General features: G+C 41.1%; 1 protein-coding gene across 4 annotated transcripts in view; it reads right to left on the reverse strand.

The window, feature by feature from the left end:
• Window positions 1–22537, reverse strand: part of mical2b (microtubule associated monooxygenase, calponin and LIM domain containing 2b) — a 117556-nt gene that overhangs the window by 57093 nt on the left and 37926 nt on the right. For 3 of the 4 annotated variants that reach the window (XM_036002758.1, XM_031297876.2, XM_036002760.1), the window contains exons 5-12: window positions 19010–19111; window positions 17983–18138; window positions 17715–17815; window positions 12580–12837; window positions 12361–12476; window positions 11049–11175; window positions 10538–10628; window positions 5915–6062 (exon numbers count right to left, since the gene is read on the reverse strand). In XM_036002758.1, the coding sequence (XP_035858651.1) occupies window positions 5915–6062; window positions 10538–10628; window positions 11049–11175; window positions 12361–12476; window positions 12580–12837; window positions 17715–17815; window positions 17983–18138; window positions 19010–19111 (1099 nt within the window). Of the gene's footprint in view, window positions 1–5914; window positions 6063–10537; window positions 10629–11048; window positions 11176–12360; window positions 12477–12579; window positions 12838–17272; window positions 17523–17714; window positions 17816–17982; window positions 18139–19009; window positions 19112–22537 lie in introns of those variants that run through there. The other variant, XM_036002761.1, reaches the window with a different exon arrangement.

Consider the following 22537-nt stretch of genomic DNA (forward strand, 5'->3'; position numbering starts at 1 on the left):
CTTATATCAAATATCATTTCAGTACCACATCCATGTAGGCATCCACATACTGTTGGAAAAATGAGCGTGTGTTGATTGTGTGGCAATAAAGGAGAATTAAGAAGTGACCCCCTTCAGTGGACCTGGATTCACTACTAACCAGTCAGTTACCGGTACATGGGTAGCGCCATCGTGCACCCGTTTTTTCAGTTCAATAAAAAATGCCATTTTAGAACATCTTAAGACTCAGCTTGTAAGCTCAACTCAACATTATTAACTTGCTTTACTCCAAAGCGTGATTTATAGTTCTGCGGAGGCTCCAAACAGAGCTATCGCCGTAGCCTACGTAAGTGGTCTGAAGTTTATACTTGTGCGTTGGTGTGTTCGTCGATCTCTAGCAGGGCCGGCGTGTGTGTGCGTGGCGAGTGTGTGGTAGAGCGAGTGAAAGAGTGACAGCAATTAGCTACGTAGCAATCACTGACTCTAAAGTCACAGTGAGAGAAACAAAGTGTCTCCCATGTGCTTTCTGTCCACGGTGTGAAATCTGTAACAGGAAAAGTTAACCCTCTCCTTGATTTCATGTTTATGGAGAACGAGAACCAGGAAACGAGTAGGGGGAAAAGCAATGCTACCAAACCACGACCGAGCAACGTGCTAGCCGCGACATGTAGTTAAATTTTTCGAGAGGTGCCCGTCAGGCTATGGCGTAGGGTCGGTATCTCCACGTAGCCACGCCGTAGATTTAACACAGAAGCATAAATGGCACTCAAGGCTACATCAACACTATACGTTTCCGTTTTAAATGCTGCTGACCCCGTTTCAGTTTGAAATCTCTAGGTTTGAGTTGTAGTCTGGACGGACAGAAACAGAGACCTTTGTCAACAATGACACAGACACCCATGTTCGCTCCCTGATTGGATCTTATCAGTCCCGAAATGTCACGCACCTATAACATGACCCTTTCCGGGAAGAAAACAAACCACATCAGCCTTGACTACTGGTGGTAAAATGTAACATGGATAACTATTTACAGCCGTTTCTAACCTTGTTGTCCATGTTAGCAGCTGTTGTGCAGTCAAATTCTGCATTTTATAATGCTACTACTGCCAACATGTGCAGAAGACAAGCTATTATTTGAGCGATTTGCAATGATTCCTGTGTACAGCAGAATTACAGATGTCGTGCCAAGTTCTGCATTCCTGCCGAGAATTGCATCCACACAGAAAAATAATAATTTTTATGGCAAAGTACTTTTTAAAAACTATGTAAACTTCTTCTTTGATGACACCTGATCTGAAGTCTGTAACTTTAGATTTATTAGAGTCATCAATGTTTTATTAGACTCCGTAGCCTGCCAGTAGCAGCATTTCCTTGCTGCCTGTGAGGTGGATGCAATTTTTGGCAGCGATGAGTGTTAAGGGACATGCATTATTCAGCAGAAATTATTGTTGTTGCCCGAGTGGATGCAGTTCTTGGCAGGGATGCAAACCTCGGCAAAACCCATGCCCAACCGCATGCCCAGTGTACGTGAATGGTGTGCGTTTTGTGTTTACAGACGTGTTAGTATAAGCGGAGATTAGTTCTGAAACAATGCTAAAAGTTTTTTTAAAAAGCTGGTTTAAAATAAAACTTAGTAGTGTGGATGTAGCCTAAGCTTTGTCAGCCTCAACTATCCTTTGAGGTGAATGCTAATATGTTAACAAGCTAAAATTTAGCTTCACCTCATGAAAGCCCAAAAACGCATATCGGACATGTTTAAAGCAGTTGTGGAATCCCACTATCTTACAGATATATGGAGGATGCACAATCCTAGTAGCAAGGATTACACCTTCTTTTCCACACGCCACCTCACCCACTCCCGCATTGATTAGATGTTGTGCTCCAGTGAGCTTAAGACAATGTTCCACACAATAGCAATAGAACCAGCAATTCTATCTGATCACAATGCGCTGATAACCACATTCCTTTGTGATATGTTTGGAGAAAGATCTAAGAGAGGCAATTTAATAATTCCCTTCTCCAGAACACAGCTTTTGATACAGAATCTAGAACCAAACTGGCTGAATTTATATCAATTAATACCGACTCAGTTTCTGATCCTGCATATACATGGCAAGCAACTAAAGGATTTATTAGAGATTTTACATCCTCCTTCGCGGTCAATTTGAAGAGGAAAAGAGAGGCAAGGATAGCGGAGTTGGAAGAACGCTGTAAATCGTTAGAGCAATGTCTTAAGACTTGTTTTTCTAAATCTACACAAACTCGAACAGAGGTGAATGACCTGCTAAGAAGGAGAGCTGAGTTCATGATGCACAGAGTGAGGCAAAATTACTATTTTAACGGCTGTAAACCAAGCAAATTGCTTGCTCTGAAATTAAAACAAAGCGAATCCAGAGCTACTATCAACAGCATCCGCACAGACCGAGGTATCTCAACAAATCCTAAGGATATTAGCGCCACTTTTCAATCCTTTTACTAAAGGTGTATGAGTCCTCCTGCAACCCAGATCTGACACAGTGCCAGAAGTTCTAAAAGAACTAAACTTGCCTCTTCTCGACCCAGAAGAGGCAGAAGAACTGGGTAAACCGATAACCTTAGAGGAACTTAAATCAGCATTGAAAACAGTTAAAAAGGGAAAACACCAGGGTTGGATGGAATTCCATCAGAACTTCTTCAACAGTATTTTGACATATTAGGACCTACCATTTTACTTCAGCCATAGAGAAGGGTACTTTCCACCAACAAACCAACACTGCGCTGATTTCTGTAATACCAAAAAAGGGTAAAGATCCTGCTCAAATTACAGGCCCATCAGCCTCATCTGGACTGATATTAAGCTTTATTCCAAAGTCCTAGCTCTCCGCTTAGAGCGCTTTATCGAGAAGTTAGTCCACCCCGACCAATCAGATTTTATACCCAAGCGTCATGCTGCAGACAATATACGTAGACTATTTCATGTAACAGAAGAAGCCAAAAACCTTCCAACAATGGCAGCAGTTTTATCAGTGGACGCGGAAAAGGCTTTCGGCCGCCTAGAGTGGAACTACTTGTAGAAAGTAATAGAGAGGCTTGGTTTGGGGGCCAAATTTATTGACATGGTGCATACTTTAAATGTGAATCCCACGGCCATAGTCTCAACCAATAGATTGCACTCTCAGCCCTTTCCCATTAAGCGGGGCTTGCAACAGAGATGTCCGTTATGCCCCATGCTATTTGCAATCTCTCTTGAACCGTTAGCCCAAGCCATAAGGCAAAATAAAATCTGTAATATCCAGATTAAATCCAGTAGCAGCTCAATATCATTATTTGCAGACGATATTTTGTTGTACATTGCTGATCTTGAGGACTCTATTCCAAAAATTCTTAAGATTTTCAACGAATTTGGCTCAATCTCTGGCTATAAAATTAATTGGAATAAATCTAATCTTTTACTGAACAACAGGCATGTGGCATCAACCATTAGTGTTATAATACCAACCCAAAGCAAAATTACATATATGGGCATCACCATACACGCATCCCTACAGCGAGTTGTCCAGGACAACTATGAAACTATATTAAGTAGTGTTCAAAGGGATCGGGCGAATTGGTCTGCGCTGCCGGCATCACTACGCTCCATTGCTGTTGTTAAAATGAACATAGTTCCTCATGTGAATTTCTTAAGTACTATGATCCCCACCAATAAATTTCTGGAAGAAACTTGATACCTTAATTCGGCAATATATTTGGAATAATAAACAACCTAGGCTAAAATACTCTACCCTGCAACGTACCTCAAACACGGGAGGCTTGGCCCTTCCTAACCTTAAAGTGTACTACAGAGCCTTTCAGCTATGGGCCCTCAGAGGTTGGATGGACCCTCATCTACAGCCCCATGGAGAGAAATAGAGCAAAACCTCACTGGAAGTCTAAGACTGCAAGACCTTGCCTTTGCAGGTGTGTGTCCAAAAAAGTGTATGCTAGCCTATGGCCCTATTATCACCAACACATTGACTAACTTTAAACAGGTGGAGGAGCAACTATGCTACATCAACAAGTGGCATTTGAACACCCCAATTTGGCACAATACACACTTAATGTCTGGTAACAAACCCTTTGCTTGTAAGCAGTGGAGTGACAGAGGCATTTATACTGTAAACCAGTTATTCAATGAGAAAGGTATGTTGAGTTTTGAAGACCTAAGAGCTAGTTTTGAGGTCCCCAGGACATCCTTGCGTAGCGTACCTGCGCTTATGATCAGCCCTAAAATGTTATGGAGTACCATGGGGAAACAGTCTTGAGGTGCACCAGGTCATTAAATGGTTTGTTGATTTTCCTGTGAGAGGATTAGCGTCCAACATCTATGCTCTATGTTGCAAGTATCCATAGGAGAACTCCCAATAGCAAGGAAATGTGAGCGAGAGCTGAGCCCTGAGGGGAATGCAATTAATTGGGAGACAGTTTGGGACATTTCCCATTGCTCCAAGAACCCAAATCATCAGCAGATCCACTTCAACATATGTCATAGGACATATTGGACTCCTCAGAAGAGATACGTCTCTAAAGTCATTCCCACTCCCTATTGCACATTCTGCCAACCTGAACAAATTGGAACTTTCCTGCATGTGGTCTGGGAGTGTGAACAGGTGCATGAGTTCTGGAATAAAACAACATCAATAATATCTGATGTGATAGGATGTCGACTTCCTACTGACCCGATTGTTTTGTTACTTAATGACGACTCTCAATTACACCTGCTTGGGAGACAGAGGAAAGTTTGGTTAGCTGGCTCAACCGCAACCAAGAAAATGATAGCTCAGCGCTGGCTCCCGCCCCCCCCCACCCACTTGCTTTGTATAAAGCAGTGGTTGGCATATTTTCTAGACATAGTTATGCTTGAGCTCTCTACAGCAAGGATTAACAAAGCCAAATCATCGACTATAGACCTATGGAAAAACCCAGCAGTACAAGTATCAGTCCTAATGACCTCAGCATCACAAGAATTAGAGGAGAGTGACTAGGCAAGGTGTGACTTCTGTTTTTGTTTATTTGTTTGTTTTTGTTTTCCTCGAGACCGCAGAGGGTGGGGGGTGGGAGAGAGTTTTTGTTCTTGTTCAATTGTATTTGTATGTTCTGTGTGTTCTAAATATTAAAAAAAAAAATAAAAAATGGATCTAAAAAAAAACAAGCTAAAATTTAGCATATAAGCTGTTAATGTTAGCATATTTACCATTTTAACATAGCAACACTTATCGAAGATTGTTTAGCATGTTAGTTTGCATACATTTAGCATGGTAAAATGCTAATATTAAGCACGTTAGCACGTAAGCATGTATGTACTTTATGTAGTAGTCTAGTAGTAAAGCTGAGGGATCACCAAATGACTAGGATTCTTTCTCTGGGGAACAGAGTGTGTCAGACTGGTTGATTAACACCAACCATGCAAACATCATCCCTGTACAAGTACAGTGTGTGTGGAATCACAGCTACCTGCTATGACAAGGATTAAGATGTGTGTTTGAGTCTACACAATGTGTTTGAGTCTACACAATGAGCCCTCAAATAAATGATGTCATTCCAACCGATCACTGACACTTTTATTTGCTTTCTCAGTTGTGTGTGAGCGGACTGAACAAAAAAGGTCAGAGTGTTGACTGTATGATAGCCTGTTATTGAATGAGATTAATCAGCGGTTAAATTCACCTCAATCACTTGGATAAATATCTTGATCTCAATATTTCCTGAATAAATAAAGCTTAACTAACTGACTGAGAACTGACTGTCTACACACTACTTTAAAATAGAAAGATAAATGTTGTCCTGCTCATTGATATTATTAAGCTGCTCAGTTCAAAGACAGCCAGTTTGGACAGCTCAGACTCTTCACAAGTCGAACGAAAAAACATTTCTATGTGTTTCCTGACTAGATTGTGTGTGCTTTTGTGCGTGTTCTTACATGAGCTCAGGCCTCTGGCGGTGTATGAGCGCGCAGAAGGCCAGGCCGCTCCTCCAGGAAGAAGTAAGGTTGATGACGTCGACCCCTCTGTAGCCCTGAGTCTGCTTCTGACACCAGGTCAACAGCCGGCCAGGATGCACCTCAGACTCTACATGAGACAATGGAGTCAACAATAATTTCAGCAAGGTCCTGTCAAGCTGGTGTACAGTAAGTTTGCTCTTTGACATACAGCATTGATTCTATGATACAAGAAAACTCTGCATTTGAACACCAGTGACTTTTTGCACGTTTTCCCAGTTCAGGATGTTCCTTTTCAACATCACACCAAAACTCTGTCAATTACTTTTCAGCATGTGCCATCTTAAGCCCACGGTCAGCAGACAAATCCATCACATTTTCCTGCAGTCTTACAGGAAGGCTGCTGCTACTGCTACTGCTTTCATTCACAATAAATGGATTCCTCACCCAGTCAAGTTTAGCTGACTTTGATTCAATATCCTGGAAGTACTGGTTGAAATCGATGTTAAGTTTGGACAGATGTGCTTTAACATAAAGCAGTGGGAAACAGCTCACATTTCGATCCTAACATTTCCTTTCCCATAATTTGACCTTCCTTATGAATCCGTTCACTTTGTCATACATGTTAAGGATATACGAGTTCTTGCCTTGAAGTGACAGGTTGAGGTCATTCAGTTTGGTGAACACATCAGCAAGATATGCCAGACGCGCAACCCACTCTGCGTCCTCAAACACACAAGGAGATGCGAGTGCTCTTTCAGGAAAACAAACCCTTCATTGCGAAGTTCAAACCGTCTCAGTAGTGTTTTTCCACGAGAAAGCCAGCGAACATCAATATGAAGCAGTAGCTGCTCATGCTCTGACCCGCTGCCATGACAAAGATTTTCAAACAGCCTGTGATTCATTGGCCTGGACTGAATAAAATTAATCACCTTGACTGCGTCATCCAAAAGATCACTTAACTCAGGGCTCATTCTCTTGCTGGCGAGCGCCTCAGGGTTTACCTTCTTCACACGCCCAAGTAGTCCACGGACTCCCCATTGCTGCCGTGCCATCGGTACATATGACTCCAGATTGCTGTCTTTAAAAAAGCTGTCAATAATCTGAAAATGTCTTCGCAAATAGTTTTTCCTGTGAGCTTCATACAAAACAAAATATGCTCGTTAATGTCAGACACGTCTTTACAACGTAAAAATGCAAGGAGCTGAGCCTCTGCACTTGCATCTGTCATTTCATCCAACTGTAAAGCAAACTGACCTGCTTGTTTCATTTTATCCACCACTTGTCCAACAATATTATTGGGCATATCATCAATCCGACGGGACACTGTGTTGTTTGATAATGGAAATGTCTTGAGTATGTCGGCTGCTTTTTTGTCAAGCATAGTTTCAGCCAAAACTATCGCGGGAGAATGAGGTCTTCAGCGATAGAATGCGGCTTTTTTGTTTTAGTCACAAGTAATGATACAGCGTAAGACACCTCCGGTGCTTCACTTGATACACTTGTTGCTTTCTTCAGTCAGTCCCTCCAGGATATCGCAGCCTTTTTTTGAAATTTTGTGTAGCCCAAAATGCCTGATTTTGCGGCAGCTTTTGTAAAAAATTGCAATAAAAGTTGTCGATAATAATAACGATGTCTATTGTATTTTTGTTGCAATGAAGGTTGGGTTTATAGCTTGTTCTGCTGCCCCCAAGTGGCCTAAAAAAATCTATTAATGCTGCTTTAATTTATGACTAAACAATGACTTGTTCCTCTCAGGGAGAAACCTCCCATCATATGAAAGACAACTGTATCAGCCCTATACTGTTTGTCAGTCTAACCCATAGACTGTTACTGTCAATGGTCTAACCTTGCTGATGCAGAGTAGAGCATGTCTGTGAGAGGCATCATGTTCCTCATGTGTATGGGTGTAATGGTATCCAACTGTATTGTCTGTGACAAAGTGTGTCAGCCTGTGACTGAATTAGGGCTAAAGTTTCCCCTCAGTGGGGGCTGGATAGGCATTACCTAAGATGTTAACCTTTTTTCTCGAGTAAACTTGATTCTTTATTCATTGACTGGCTGACTCAGTGTTGATTTTTTTTATTTACAGTAGCTAAAGCATCTTAATTTCACTTATAAAGGTATCAACAAAAGCTTTCATGCAGTGTTAATGGGGCTGTTATCTTAGTGGTTGCTCATAGGATGATCAGATTACCATTGCAACATATCAGGGAGCTTTGAAAGTAGAATACAGTCCCATCTGAGTAGTTGGTAGCAATCCTCACTGTCTAAAGAAATTTGATGCTTCTACTGTATAGTCTGTTATTATAGCAGCATGAACACAAACCATATCATCCCTATAATCAATTTATATTAAATCATTAGTCAACCCAAAATGCATTCTGATTCTTGATTCTGACACATTTTAAATTAGGTTCTTTAAACATAACTTAACAATAAAGTATATAAAAACAATGTGAAAATAAAATCAAACGTCTGTCGACTGTCAGGTTGCATTTTGGTGAGATTCCAGTTGCAGTCGGTGTGTAAAACTAGTCACTGACTAACTAACTGCTAAATAACTGCAGTTATCTGTTTATAGAGATAAACAGATAACTGCACATGAATGCAGAATCTGGAGGCAACGGACAAAAGTTTGCAATCGGAAACATTCTGGTTTTCGTAGTAGGTTTGTAGTGTGAGTAACATTGTGCAATCAAGTTTGAGCAGGCTTTGGTTGCATGCAAGTGAACAGTCTGTGTGGTGAGCAAAAGAGGTGGAACGCATTGGCCGAAATGCGATCTCGGAAACGGCTATCATCTGGCGAAGATTTACCTTTTTATTAGCTTTTTTAATTTATCTGCATTCATATGCAGGTATCTGTTCATAGAGATTAGCCAGAACCCCCAAAATATTGGCCGTTGCCATCAGAGGCTAAATTGTCGTCAGACCGTTAGCCGATGGGTTCCAAGATTTCCTGATTAAGGCCGGTTACACACTGGCTGCGTCGCGTGAGCGTGGCGTTTCTGTTGCTTGTCAGCTGCGTGGTGGCTGCATGGATTTTTTTGTCTTTACACACCAGAAACGTGTCTGACGCGGCGCTGCTGCTGCTAGCCTTGTCTGTACACATGTATGTTTCCCATTGATAAAATGAAATACCATGTTAAACATACTGATTTGATTACAGCAAAGACAACGTCGGCAGTATTGACAGCAAAATAGGCTACAGAATATTTCGTTCTGTATTGACAGGTGCAATAGTAGAAAATCGATTTTTTTTTTTTAAATTACATTTATATCTGCATTTAATCAAAACCTAGAGACATTCAAACATCAACATGTCATTTATTAATATGTATTAGTGTCAAAATCACATATAAACATCTTTTCCTATTCTATTTTGCCTGGAAATGCTTCCAACACGCTTGCGTGTCGCGTGAAAAATAGGCGTTGGTTGTATTTCTAGCATACACGCGTTTTCGACATGGCACACCTGAGATGTGCGTGTCACGCAGGCAGTGTGTAAGCGCTAACCTGTTAACATAGGAGCCGAAATATAAACGGACACGCCACGCAGCTGACACGCTCGCACGACGCATCCAGTGTGACGCAACCAAGGCTGGTTACACACTGGACGCGCGAGTGTGTCAGCTGTATATGGTTTTTGAATGTATATAGGTTTTGAATACATATAAATGCAGATATAAATGTAATTTAAAAAAAATTCTCTATTTTCTAATATTGCACCTGTCAATACAGAACGAAATATTCTGTAGCCTATTTTGCCGTCAATACTGCCGATGGTGTTTTTGCTGTAATCAAATCAGTATATATTTATGTTTAACATGGTATTTAATTTTATCAATGGGAAACATACATGTGTACAGACAAGGCTAGTAGCAGCGCCGCGTCAGACACGTTTCTGGTGTGTAAAGACATAGAAAAATCCACGCAGCCGCCACGCAGCTGACACGCAACAGAAACGCCACGCTCACGGGACGCAGCCAGTGTGTAACCAGCCTAACCGGCCTAACTGCCTGATGGCTCATTTACTAAATATTATAGTGACTATGCAGCATATGAGATAGAGAACTGCATCATTGTTATTTTTCCCCAAACATCGTAACTCTGTGCATACATCAAACATACTTTGTGAGCAATGTTAAAGCTTTAGTGCGGAACTTTTTGATATTTATGAACATCCGTTACATTCAAGCCGTTGCCAAATAAGTTGCTGCAAAGCTAATTATGACTATCAGCTCCACACAACTCTCTCATTATTTCTCAGTATGGCTATGTTAAGAAGATTGTGGTGTCCGGTGACTTTCCCGCGCAGAAACTCGAGTGAAGATAATTACGGTCACGTAAGGCTGTTATCATGTGGATGTGCTGACAGTTTTGTTGTCATTACTTATAATTCCTCATGGGGGCGGCAGAAACTACGCACTATAGCTATAAATCTAGGAACGGTGAGGAAAGGTCTAGTACCTACTAATCAATATTTTCAAATCTCAATATTTTCATGCACAATGACACTGGATGTGTCAGTCAGCCATCAGGACAAAATCATCACTTTGTGTTGGGGGTTGGGGAAAATAGACAAATAGTCATTCTGCATCTCACCTCGTCTGGACAAGTTCACTGATCTACGTGTGGGTCCTCCTCTTTCCAGGTGACACGAGTCCTGTTGGCCGTCAATGAACAGGTGACGCACCTGAGAGAAAAAAAAAAAACGTTTTCAAAACCTATCTGAGCTTGCCGGTAAAGAGAAAAGTGGCATTTCTTAGCCTTTGTTGAGATTATTTGAGATATTTGCTTCTTTAAAAACTTAACATCCCAGATTAAAAAAGATGTTAATGATGATAAAATTGATCTTTATCACTCAAATAAGATTGAAACACTTTAATCCAATATCACTGTCACTGAGCTTAAGACCCCCTATCTAAAATGTATCTTAATTACTTTTTTTCCTTTGATATCGGGTTTCATTCATGCGTACTGTAACTGCAAGGGCATCTGAATTAGTTTTTATTCAAATTTTTGTCTTCTTTTCCTTAGAAAGCACCTTGTAACTTTATTAGGAAAACTGCTATACAAACAAAGTTTATTTTTGTTATATAAGTGTTGGACTCACCTGGTGTGGGCGTACACAGCTGGAGTTGAGGTTGGGGTAGCGGGTGGCAGGGTCAATGGCGTACTGTTCAAAGTTTTTACTGATGTTCTCTGTGGTGGTCTGAGGCAGCAGCCGGTAGATACTCTCTCTGAGGAACAACAAGGCAGATATAACTGGGAGATTCAAGACACTGCAGCTTCGAAGACACTACGAACATCTGTCTGAAGATAGTAACCACTGAGGAATGCTGAAAGCACATTTCAGTTTTTAAAAACTATATATAAAGACCTGTAACATGAAATCTACATCACTTGTGCATTTCCACCAGACATGTCTAGACTAGTTTATTTGACTACTCCTACTTTACTTTGTTTCCGCGGGTGACAACAAGACTATTTGTATTCATGTGACATGAAATACCCATAAAATAAATCATGGCTCCTTGGCTCCAAGGCTGGAATTTTTATTTGCTTTCAGTATTCATAAACCCTTACTAGTAGAGTAAAAACTAAAGTTTAAGCTATGTAGTTGATAGTTTTAGTATTTAGGTATTTAATATAAAGTCACAAGGTAAAAGATAAAGTATCCATTGGAAGACATGAATGTGCATTGTCAATTTTCTACCAATCTGCCAATTAGATTATGAGATATTCTGCAAGAAAATTTTAGCTGAAGAGCAGTGCTAGAAATAGCTAGCTCAAAGTTTTAAAAATAGATATGGCCCATCTTTTGGGGAGCATGATTATGGTCAGTTAATGGTAAGCCAGTTTGCCTTTAACATTTTCATATTTCTTGTATACAAGTGCAAAGTTTGGACTGACAGTGGAGCGAGACGAAAGGCCATAGACATTAGCATTCATCGTCTGAGGAGCATGAACTTCCACAGAAAATTTCACAGTAAGCTGGTCATTGTATCTCATTTCTTGTGTACAAAGTCGACAATTAGAGGGCATGGATGAGCAAAAAACCATGTATATGGTTCATACACTGTGGAGCATAATTCTGTTCAGCAAATGGTAAAGGTAAACTTCCCATTTGGTAATTGTATTTGAAAACTTATATTTGAAAAATTATACACAAGTTGTAATTTTGACCTGAAAGTGAAACAATAATAAATGAGCACTGAGTAACCAAAAACCTCACTCATCCTCTGGGCAACATACCCACTAGTGCCTGGCCAAGTTATCTTGCTTTGGACCAAAGTGTTGTACAGACTGACTGACTAACTGCCCTTGACTGTCTGGTCTGATGCTTGTTTTCAGCTGTATGAAATCCAGAGAAAATCTATCTTGCCTATCTAAAATTATAGGAAGTGAAACATAAACCCACATACCTTTCAGCCAGTATCTCCAGAGGACTCCTGCCCTGTGCCCAGCCCCTCACCATCCAAGCACTGTCAAAGGCTGCCAGAAAACCCCGAGCACAACCTGTACCCATGGGCCAGAAAGGCTGTAAAGGGAGAACATGATGTCAGTGTGTACACACACAAGCTGAGCCTCAGTCAGGGTGGGCTAGAGTATCAAACAACTCTGCTGTCACTGCCACCTCATACCTCAAGCAGACTATCTCCGACCAGTGCGACCAGTAACTGATGTCCGTGTTTCTCCCTGATTAAGGCGGCATTCTCTGAGGCGTACATGCTAGTGAAGTCAAACATGGTAACATCAGGCTGCCCGTAGTGGTTGATGGCGTAGTCCAGGGACGGCAGCTGGTAGTTCGTGCCGAAGTCAGCTGCTTCACGAGCGTATGAGAGCAATGCTTCCTGGTTGACGTTGTCAGCACTTAGCAGTCGTTCCGTTTCCATGTAGTCCTGTATTGAGACGAGGGGAGAAAGGTTTAAGGCAGAGAATATTGACATTTTCTTATCAACCTTGCTTCCAGCAGAAGCAAGCAGCTGTTTCCACTTAAAAGGGAAGAAAAATGGCAGAAGTGGCTATTGCTCATTGAAGGCCAGAGTGTGAACTCTACAGTAGTGATTGATCCGTCTAAACATGTTGCCCCACCTAATTTCGATTTTGGCTCCAAACAACCACAAAAACTGTGTTGTTTTTCCGACAATGGCAGCTCCAGATTGTTACATCCCGGTGTTGAATCCTCTACAGTAAAACACAGTCGAACTTTACACCATTTAGCGTTAGCTGTCAGCATTTTAACCGTTTTTAATCCAGCTACTAGCTAGGTAGGCTAATGTTAGCTGCTGTCGAGTATAGTGTTAACTAGCGTCACGTGCAGCGGTGTTTGTGTTGCCTGTATTGTCTGTTTCAGAGCATCAGAGAGAAGCGCAGACATATCAGTGGCACCAGATTTCGGTAGCCAACCCTATTCAGGAAGAAGATTTTTACAAGTAAATGTTCCAATCAATGATCCAGGCAGCGCATTCTCGTCTCCCTCCTTCATTTTACAGTCGACGGTGGCTAGAACGGCTCCGGGTCAAACGTCAATATGGAATGGAGTAATCTGCGTTATTTTTTTTCTTTTAACGTGTTATTTTTTCTCAGATTAATTAATCGAAATTAACGCGTTATTTTGACAGCCCTAATTAAAACTATGTCACGTGATGTGATGGTGCACCTCATTCAGTTCAAGATTATGCATAGCTTCTATTGGACTCCCCCAAGATTGTTTAGTCACATCAAATTGTCAGAAATGTAAGACAGAGGATGGACAATTACTTCATGTCCTATGGTCCTGTGATGAAGTCCAGGACTTTTGGACAGGGATACATGATCACCTATGTCGGATTGCAGCCCAAGATTATTTGTTCTGGGAGATGGGTCAATCCTAAACTGAATAGATAAACACATAATAAGTTGGGTCCTAGTAGTTTAATGATACCTGGTGTACTTGTGTTAAAATTAAATAAAAAATTGTTAATCACAAAAATAGAAACAGAAAGAGAAGACAACCTCAATGACTATCGTGTTAAACAATCGTGATTTCAATATTGACCAAGATAATTAGTGATTTAGAGGTTTTCCATAATGGAGCAGCACTACCATCTCCCTTTGAGTCACTCAGGAAATAACTATGTCATGTTGTTTTGACTGACCAAATAGAGATGCATCATTATCCAACATTTTTATCGAAATAAAAATGACGTTATTTCTCAAGAAATAAAAAAAGAAATTTAGACTGGTGTGTTTATTAAAAGATAATGACAAGTTAAAACCAAGTTAGTCAGTTTGTTGAATAAGTGAGCTATTATCAGTGATGAGGACTTTGGCCACATATGTGCATGCTGCCATATAGCTGACAGAGTGAGATATGACTCTTCACTAATGGGCAATGTAAGATGAGATAGAGATCCACTGAAGGCATAGTGAGGTGTGTGTGTGTGTGTGTGTGTGTGTGTGTGTGAGAGAGAGCGAGCATGTTTGAGATATTTTGTGTGTGTGTGTGTGTGTGTGTGTGTGTGTGTGTGTGTTCTGGGTGGGAGGGTTACCGACACACTGCATCCTGATGCCATAATAATATCCTCATTTGTATTGTCTAATCTCTGTAGAGGATATCGACCCTCTGACTCATGTCTTTTTGTGTGGGAGTGTGAGTGTGTGAGGGGGACATAGAAGAAATGTGAGAGAGAGCAAGCATCTAATTAGAGCCCAATTTCATTATCATCCCCTATGGAGGTCCATCACTCACTGCCAAAGCTAGCTTCTCACCACCCTGGCACACACAACACACACATTCCTGTCTACAAGTATTTGTTTCAGTCTTACTTTAGTCAACACAAACTATAAGGAAAAATATTATTCAACAGCTAGTGAAAATAATTATTACAATTTTAGTCAAAGTCGCTAATAATTCTAAGAATGTGCTCTCATGTGGCTCTCTGGACTGAGTGTGTTCATTTAGTGGGGGAGAGCAGCAGCACATTCAGTCAACCAATCAGCAACGAGACAGAGACGTACATTTGTGTGGACTTACCGACTAATCACTAAATCCCTATTGTTTGTCATTCTCCTTTGGTTTTGTTCTAATGATTTAACCTGACTATTTAAAGGTGCAGTAGGTAAGACATAAAACTTTCTGTCATATTTGCTGAAACTGACCCTATGTTCGAGTAGAACTACATGAAGCAGGTAATTTAAAAAAAAAAAAATCCGGCTCCTATGGCACCACCTACAGCCTGTAGTGCGATTTGCAAAAATCCACAACTCCCTGTTCAGATGCACCAATCAGGGCCAGGGGGGGGGTGTCTAACTAAGTGTAAATCACTGCTCATGCACACGCATTCATTCTCCCTTGTGGGGGGAGGGGCTTAGGAGACCGTTTTGGGGAGGGACTGAGAAGTTGTCGATGCTAAAATTCCTGGATCGTCGTTTCCTTAACATACATAGAGTTTACAAGAGTGAATTTATTCAATGACACTTCAGTTTCATAATCTACACAACTGCCTAGATAAAAAGTTTTTGAAATTAGAGGTAGATTTATAAGCATAATGATGAGATGAGCAGCTTGAAAATAGCTAATAATAAAGCTAGCTAGAGTCCTTTATATTCAGCGTGACATCCTTTATCAAGTTTATTTTTTATTTTTTATCCTTGATGATGCTTCAATTTGAAGATTGTGATTTTTTTGTCAAAGGGCATTTTCGTGGCGGCACAGCAAACTTCGAGGTTACATCATGAAACAGGTAGTTGTTTGTAACTCCAGTGTACATTGGCCAATCTGCCCCAATTTTGTATGCTTAGTTAGAGAACAGACATGAGAGAATGTACAAGTCAATGAGTTATAGTCATAGCGCCACCTACTGGCAACAGGAAGTAAGCCCTGACTAAAATCATTCAATTTACCTGAAATTTACATGATGTGGTTTAAACATGATATACAGCAACATGACGTATAAATAGTGTGTGTTCTCTGTAGCGCCACATAGCAGAGACAGAAAGTGGTGCACACAATTTGAAATATGCAATTTCCAACGCTATACACTCCATTGAGGGATTTAAGTCCAGCTCCTGCGTGCAGAGTCCGACAGTCACAGAAATATACGGCCACGTTGACCAGAAACTCGCTGGCATCCCTGACGTGCGCAGAGTGCGAGGGCCCGTTCATCGCTGCTTGCAGCTTTAATTATTATTATTATTATTATTATTATTATTATTATAGTTTTATTTGATTATAGTTGACTGTGGTGTGTTACAATTTACTTGAAGAACTAGATTTACAACTTTTTAAAATGTGACCACCCAAATCAAGACTACATAAATTGTAGGCTCTAACACTCCAGTAATGAAATGTTCAGCTGTGATAAGGTTGTGTGTAAAGCTCTTTTTGCATAAAAACATACAACCGATTAAGACACAGACATTAAAAGAGTAACTTCTTATTGTATAAGTGGTGCAGGGGTGTAGAAGATTAATTGAAAGTGGTTTGGAGGGCGCGCTTACTCAAGCAGTCAGCAGCTGGCACATGCCCCCGGTGACGAGAAGCTGAGTGTGCAGAGCAAAAGTCTGCTGTGCGCAATCTCGACCTCTTTTACAATCCTCTTGTCATAATGTTTTTCTGCCACAATTGCAAACATTGCCTCGGCTGCATCCGCCATATAACGCCGCGGCTTGCTGGTCTGGTGTGCAGGACTTGGTGACTGCCGGGGAAACCGGATTATGCTCCGGCCATGGGCTGCGCACTTGTGTCCTCCTGCGTCGGGCGGCCGCATAGTCTAGTAAAGCGATCAAGGTTTCAATAATATGTTTATCCAATACAATAATCCATGTTAACAAGGACATTTTTAATGGTCCCATGGAATGAAAATTTCACTTTATGAGGTTTTTTAACATTAATGTGAGTTCCCCTAGCCTGCCTATGGTCCCCCAGTGGCTAGAAATGGCAACAGATGTAAACCAAGCTCTGGGTATTCTGCTCTGCCTTTGAGAAAATGAAAGCTCAGATGGGCCGATCTGGAATCTCCTCCTTATGACGTCATAAGGAAGAATTTTGCCCGCCCATGAGAAAGAGAGAGACATCATTGCTTGAAAACAAGCGAAGCATGGCAGTTGGTCAAGGCCACACCCCCACTCTCAACCTTGCCCCCCCTCTCTCCTCCTCAATAGCATTTAAAGCTACAGACACAGAAATGGCACATCCTAAGTAAAGCTCATTGTGGGACTGGCTCTAGTGGCTGTAATTCTACACCAAGGCTGAATTTCGGGAAAGAGACTTCAGGTACAGTATTAGGGGACCACCAAAGGCCTATATAAAAGCATCCAAAAAGCAGCATGTCATAGGACCTTTAAGCTCCTATCTATAGCTGAGAGACGCAGTTATGCAGGTGGTTAGGTGTGCGTACCTACTCACCGCAGGAGGTGGCGGTACTCAGTAAGAAGTAACGGTACTCGTGGACAAAAATCAGAAGTGCCAATTCTGGCCCATTCCGCACTGACCAGGACACAGGCGACTTGAAGAGACGTGAGGCAATGCCACAGTCGGGCTTCAATTCAATAAAATTTTCATCACCACTAGTTCTTTGCCCTCTCCTTGGGGTGTCAGGCCCTTTATAGGTTAAATGACATAACTGCTGGTACACACCATGAAAATAGGCAGACCAACACATTGACATTTAAGTTAAGCTACAATTAGGGTCTGTCTACATGTGTCGGGGAGACAACTGCACATATAAAATAAATTCTATAAAGCTTTTTGTGTCAAATATTGCTGTATTTACACATGCATGTGTAAACTCACATTCACGATGACCCCTTTGTCCAGCAGACTCTGCTTCTTTGCCGTCATGACAAAGTAGTGGGTGTTGTCTTTGTAGTAAACTATGTTCTCCAAGTCAATTCCTGAAAACATGAGCAGTTTTACTTAACAAAGGGTACTTAAAATGCTTCAAGAAAAATAAATTAGAGTGTGAAAAGCAGACATACAGCCCTGAATGGTATACAACTCAAACAGAGAAAATTAGGCTTTGTAGTATGGGTTTCTGGTGCCACAATTTTTCCTAATTGACCTGTCTCTTCCTTAAGTTCCAGAAAGAACTTCTGGTTAAAGATGGAGGCCACGCCACTGATCTCCTCCACTTTGGCCTCTGCTGTGGTGTTCCTGTTGACAAAGTTAGCTGTGATGGCGATGGCCAACTTCCCTCGAAACTCTTTGCGACCAAAACCTGCCAAGAAGGGAAAAAAAACCTTAGCATTGAACTACGCAGAGGGAAACCTTTGGTAAAACATATTTCAATAAAGGCTGATTTATATCTAAATACAGTAGAGGTTCACAGTCAAAATTGGATTCATAGAAAGAACAAAAATAACTATTTAAAGAGTAGCTGACCCTTCTAGCTACAGTAGGTCTACACAAAAGGGAGTTTTCCAGCTGTCATGGAGATACAAATGCTTATGAAGCAAACCATTTACAAGGAATGTTTGCTTTCTGTAATCAGTTATTTTGTGTCAGCAAACATAAGCACAACACACAAACAGTTACACAGATTAACACAAATCACACATAACATAAATTACTCCCTGACAGAGCTCAACTCCTTTGCAGTTCATAAACCAGCACACTCACTCGTACACACCGTTGACCCCATACAAACTATTAAGGTTCCAGTTAAAACTATGTCAACAGGAAATCCTTTACCCAGTTACTATAAGCCGCTTTGCAACACCTCACCTCTTTTCCAGTAAAAAATAACAAATAGTGCTTTGACTGCAGTCCTGCAAATGTAGGTCAAGAACAAATCTTTTCTGAGGACTTTTTTTGTCCTTATTATTGTCCCTTATTTTTTGGGGCTTTTCCCTTTATATAGTGACAGTGGATAGACAGGAAAGGGGGAGAGAGATGGCGGATGACATGCAGCAAAGGGCAGCAGGTCGGAATCAAACCCGCGCCATTGCAAAGGACTCAGCCTACATGGGGCGCATGCTCTTACTGGGTGAGCTAGAGTCCGCCCCTCTGAGGACTTATTTTGAACCATATCAACCACTATAGTTTACCCAAGAGTACCACTCCTGTTTGTGGTTTTCCTTCTTTCTCACCGTCTAATGTGTTTTTGCGTCCGTCGGCTCCAATCACCACATCACAATCAAAGTTTGAGACAGGATGGCTGGAGGGCCGGACTTCTGCTCGCCACCCAGGACCTGAGGAAGAACACAACAAACCAGCTGGGTCCACTTCAATTTGATTATTTTTATGCCATAACATACATGTAAGGAGGGGCAGATGACAGGAGGCTGGGGTGATGAGAAGCTAAGGTCTTTGAAGGAGGAAATTATCAATACATGATAGGCACTTTATAGTTTATAGTTTCTTGTGGCCCCTGATACATGTTTTTTGACCACATGAGGTTTATGTGGTTATTTCTCAACTGCCACACAGCAGCTAAAGTATGTGGCTGACCCCGGTCTATCTCACCCCAATTCACTCGGCCCAGTTTTTTTTTTTTTTTTTTTAAATGGTAGCCCGCAAAACGACGCTGTAAACCATGCTGTACAATTGACAAAGTGCAGACATTGTTGCCTTTGAAAGGATCCAATGATTGTTGTGTAGAAGATGATGTCATGGCAGTTTCACAGGCGCCGCTATGGCGATCAGTTGAGAATTCCACCTACACTGAGGGGGTACTCTCAGCAGTGGAAAATGAAATCTATACCTGGCTGGTACCAAAAGTGAGTTGAGTGGAGTCAAGCCGAACCATGCAGTGCAGGGCTCCAGACTGCGACAGAATGGTCACATTTTGCGATCATTTTTTATGATAGTGCGAGAATTTTTTACAACCACTCACTACTACAACTACTTAGCCCTCCTCTCTTTATCCCACTTTGTTTACTGTCTCAACTCGGCTTGCGTGCACTTCCAGTCAGCAGAGCTGTGTTGAAAGACCTCGGCAGTGTTGTATTCAGTCTCATCGCAAAATCAACCGCATTTTTACTTGGTGTTGTTAGATCTCCGACAAAAAGGGCGAGATTTTATTTCAACACCACAACTTCGGGATTGATCACTTAATTGCCCATGCAGTCACTGATTTATTTGCATTTTTACATCAATGTAAATGTCAGCTGTGAGATTTGCTACACCGCTCCCTCACTTGGGTGAGAGAGGCAGAGATGTGACCGCAGAGAGCGGAGATTGCCTCTATGAAAAAAAATACATGTAGGCTGCTAAATATATAAATATTTTGCTCGTATTAAAAAAAAAATAAAAATTGTGCTTGGGTGGAAAACTGACTGTAAAAACCCAGTGTTAGAACGTAAACGTATGAAAATAAGTAAATGTTTAATTTAGGGCTGTTAGCATTAATGAGTTAATCGCGATGTGATTAAGGGCCGAGCATAACGCGTTAATTTTTTTTAATCGCATGCCGCCATTTATTAATTTATTTTACACTTCACTCGGCTTCGCGTCGTGCCTAACAGGCTACTATTTTGACCCTTTGCCGCACCTTTACTTATCAAGCTGCAATACTTCCTCGTAACACATCCTGCTGCTGCAGGCTGCAGGCATGATGGAGAAAGACATAGCAACACAATTCTGAATGGTGCTTTTTATTTTCTAAAACTCCTGGACGGCTCAGTAGACAAGTCGAAAGCCACATGCACATTGTGTAAAGCCAAATTAAAATATCACGAAGCACGTCAAGCTTGAGATACCACCTATGAGCTAAGCATAGTAGGCTACAGTTAACGTGACTCAGGTTGATGCTAGTGGGCTCAGGCAAAGCACAATTTTGGAGAGTGCTACTCGCTGACCTGTTGATGAAACCAAATCCAAAAAAATTACTACAGCTCTTGTGAAATGGGTGGCAACTAACTGCAGACCTGTCAGCATCGTAGAAGACTCGGGTCTTAAAGAAGTACTATGGTTGGCATGTTCTGATCCGTCTTATACATTGCCGTCGAGTGGGACAGCAGCCCCATGCACACACAGCCTGTACTCCACGGAGAAATTAACCAGTGATCACTGGACGTCAGTGAGTAATCAAAATTATTTAGAAGTTACTGCACACTATATTGACTCTGGTAAGGATAGGGATTTTTAGTTTTTTAGTTAGGTACTTGGAGGAATTGTGCAATAATGACAGATTCACACATTTTTCTTTTGTTTACAGTAAATAAATAATAAACATACAAATCTTAAAGTCAAGTTCATAAAGTAACTTTCCTTGCATTCATTAGCTAGTAGCTACATGCTAACGGCAGTAAAATATGTCATCTTGGCTGCCAATGTTGTTAAATTCTCCCCAATTTCGGGTCACATTACTGCTGAAACAAGTCAGATTGGGTAGTATTTGGTTTAGAAGCCTTTATCTGCGATTTTTGACTGTAGAAAGTGCTGTTTCGTTTCATTACAATCTAACGTTAGCCTACTGCTAAATATTAAGTAGCTGCATGCTAACGCTAGAGAGCTGTAATCTTGGCTGCCAATGTTGGACATTTCTCCCCAATTTTGGGTCACATTTGTTGGGTATCGGTAGGTGTACAGATCCAATTATTGGCAAATTATCAAAGATGTTTTATCAATATTAATAAAGTTATGAATATGGTTATTAACTTTATCAAATCAACAAACAATCAAAACGGACCACCACCCTGGAACTTCAGGGGCCAATAACCGAACTGTGAAATAGTCTCATTAGGTGGTATTCCTTTAAAATACAGATCTTAATTAATTTGATTAATTTATCTGGTATTTTCTAAAGGAACAAAGAGAAGGATGAAGTTCGAGCACGGACCTGTGTTCAACCAGCAATTATTACAATAAGTACACAAATAATCACAGACAACTGCTAATTAAAGTATAGTAGAATTTATTAACTTCAAAATCATCAATGGCCAATCAATAATCCTTTGATCAATTAAAACCAATATACGTTTCTTTTAATTAGCTACAACAAACAAAGCCAAAACAAAACCAGCACGTGATGTGATCTCTGTGTGTGTGTGTGTGTGTGTGTGTGTGTGTGTGTGTGTGTGTGTGTGTGTGTCCCAGTAAGCACACATACGTCGCGGCGACGTATTGGCGATGTAATCAAAACGCATCGGGGATACGTAGTATTTTGGTAGTTTTCTCACTTGCACGACGTCTCCGCGACGTCGCTGCGCTACGTTTCAGCGACATATAGCTGCTCTCTCCGCGACGTATACATATATACATCATTCTAACGTATGCCATATGTCGTAGAGATGCAGGCAATATACATCGTTCTAACGTATGCCATACATCGTAGAGATGTAGCTTATACGTCGTTCTAACGTATGCAATACATCGTAGAGATGTAGGCTTACATACGTCGTTCTAACGTATGCAATACATCGTAGAGATGTAGGCTTATATACGTCGTTCTAACGTATGCAATACATCGTAGAGATGTAGGCTTATATACGTCGTTCTAACGTATGCAATACATCAGAGATGTAGGCTTATATACGTCGTTCTAACGTATGCAATACATTGTAGAGATGCAGGCTTATATACATCGTTCTAACATCTGCTATACATCTTACAGATGTGGTCATCTTCCAGTTATAGTACAGATGTCAGGCTCTACATCCAGCAGATATCATTTA

This window comes from Sander lucioperca, chromosome 7 (genome assembly GCF_008315115.2).
Source record: "Sander lucioperca isolate FBNREF2018 chromosome 7, SLUC_FBN_1.2, whole genome shotgun sequence".
NCBI lineage: Eukaryota > Metazoa > Chordata > Actinopteri > Perciformes > Percidae > Sander > Sander lucioperca.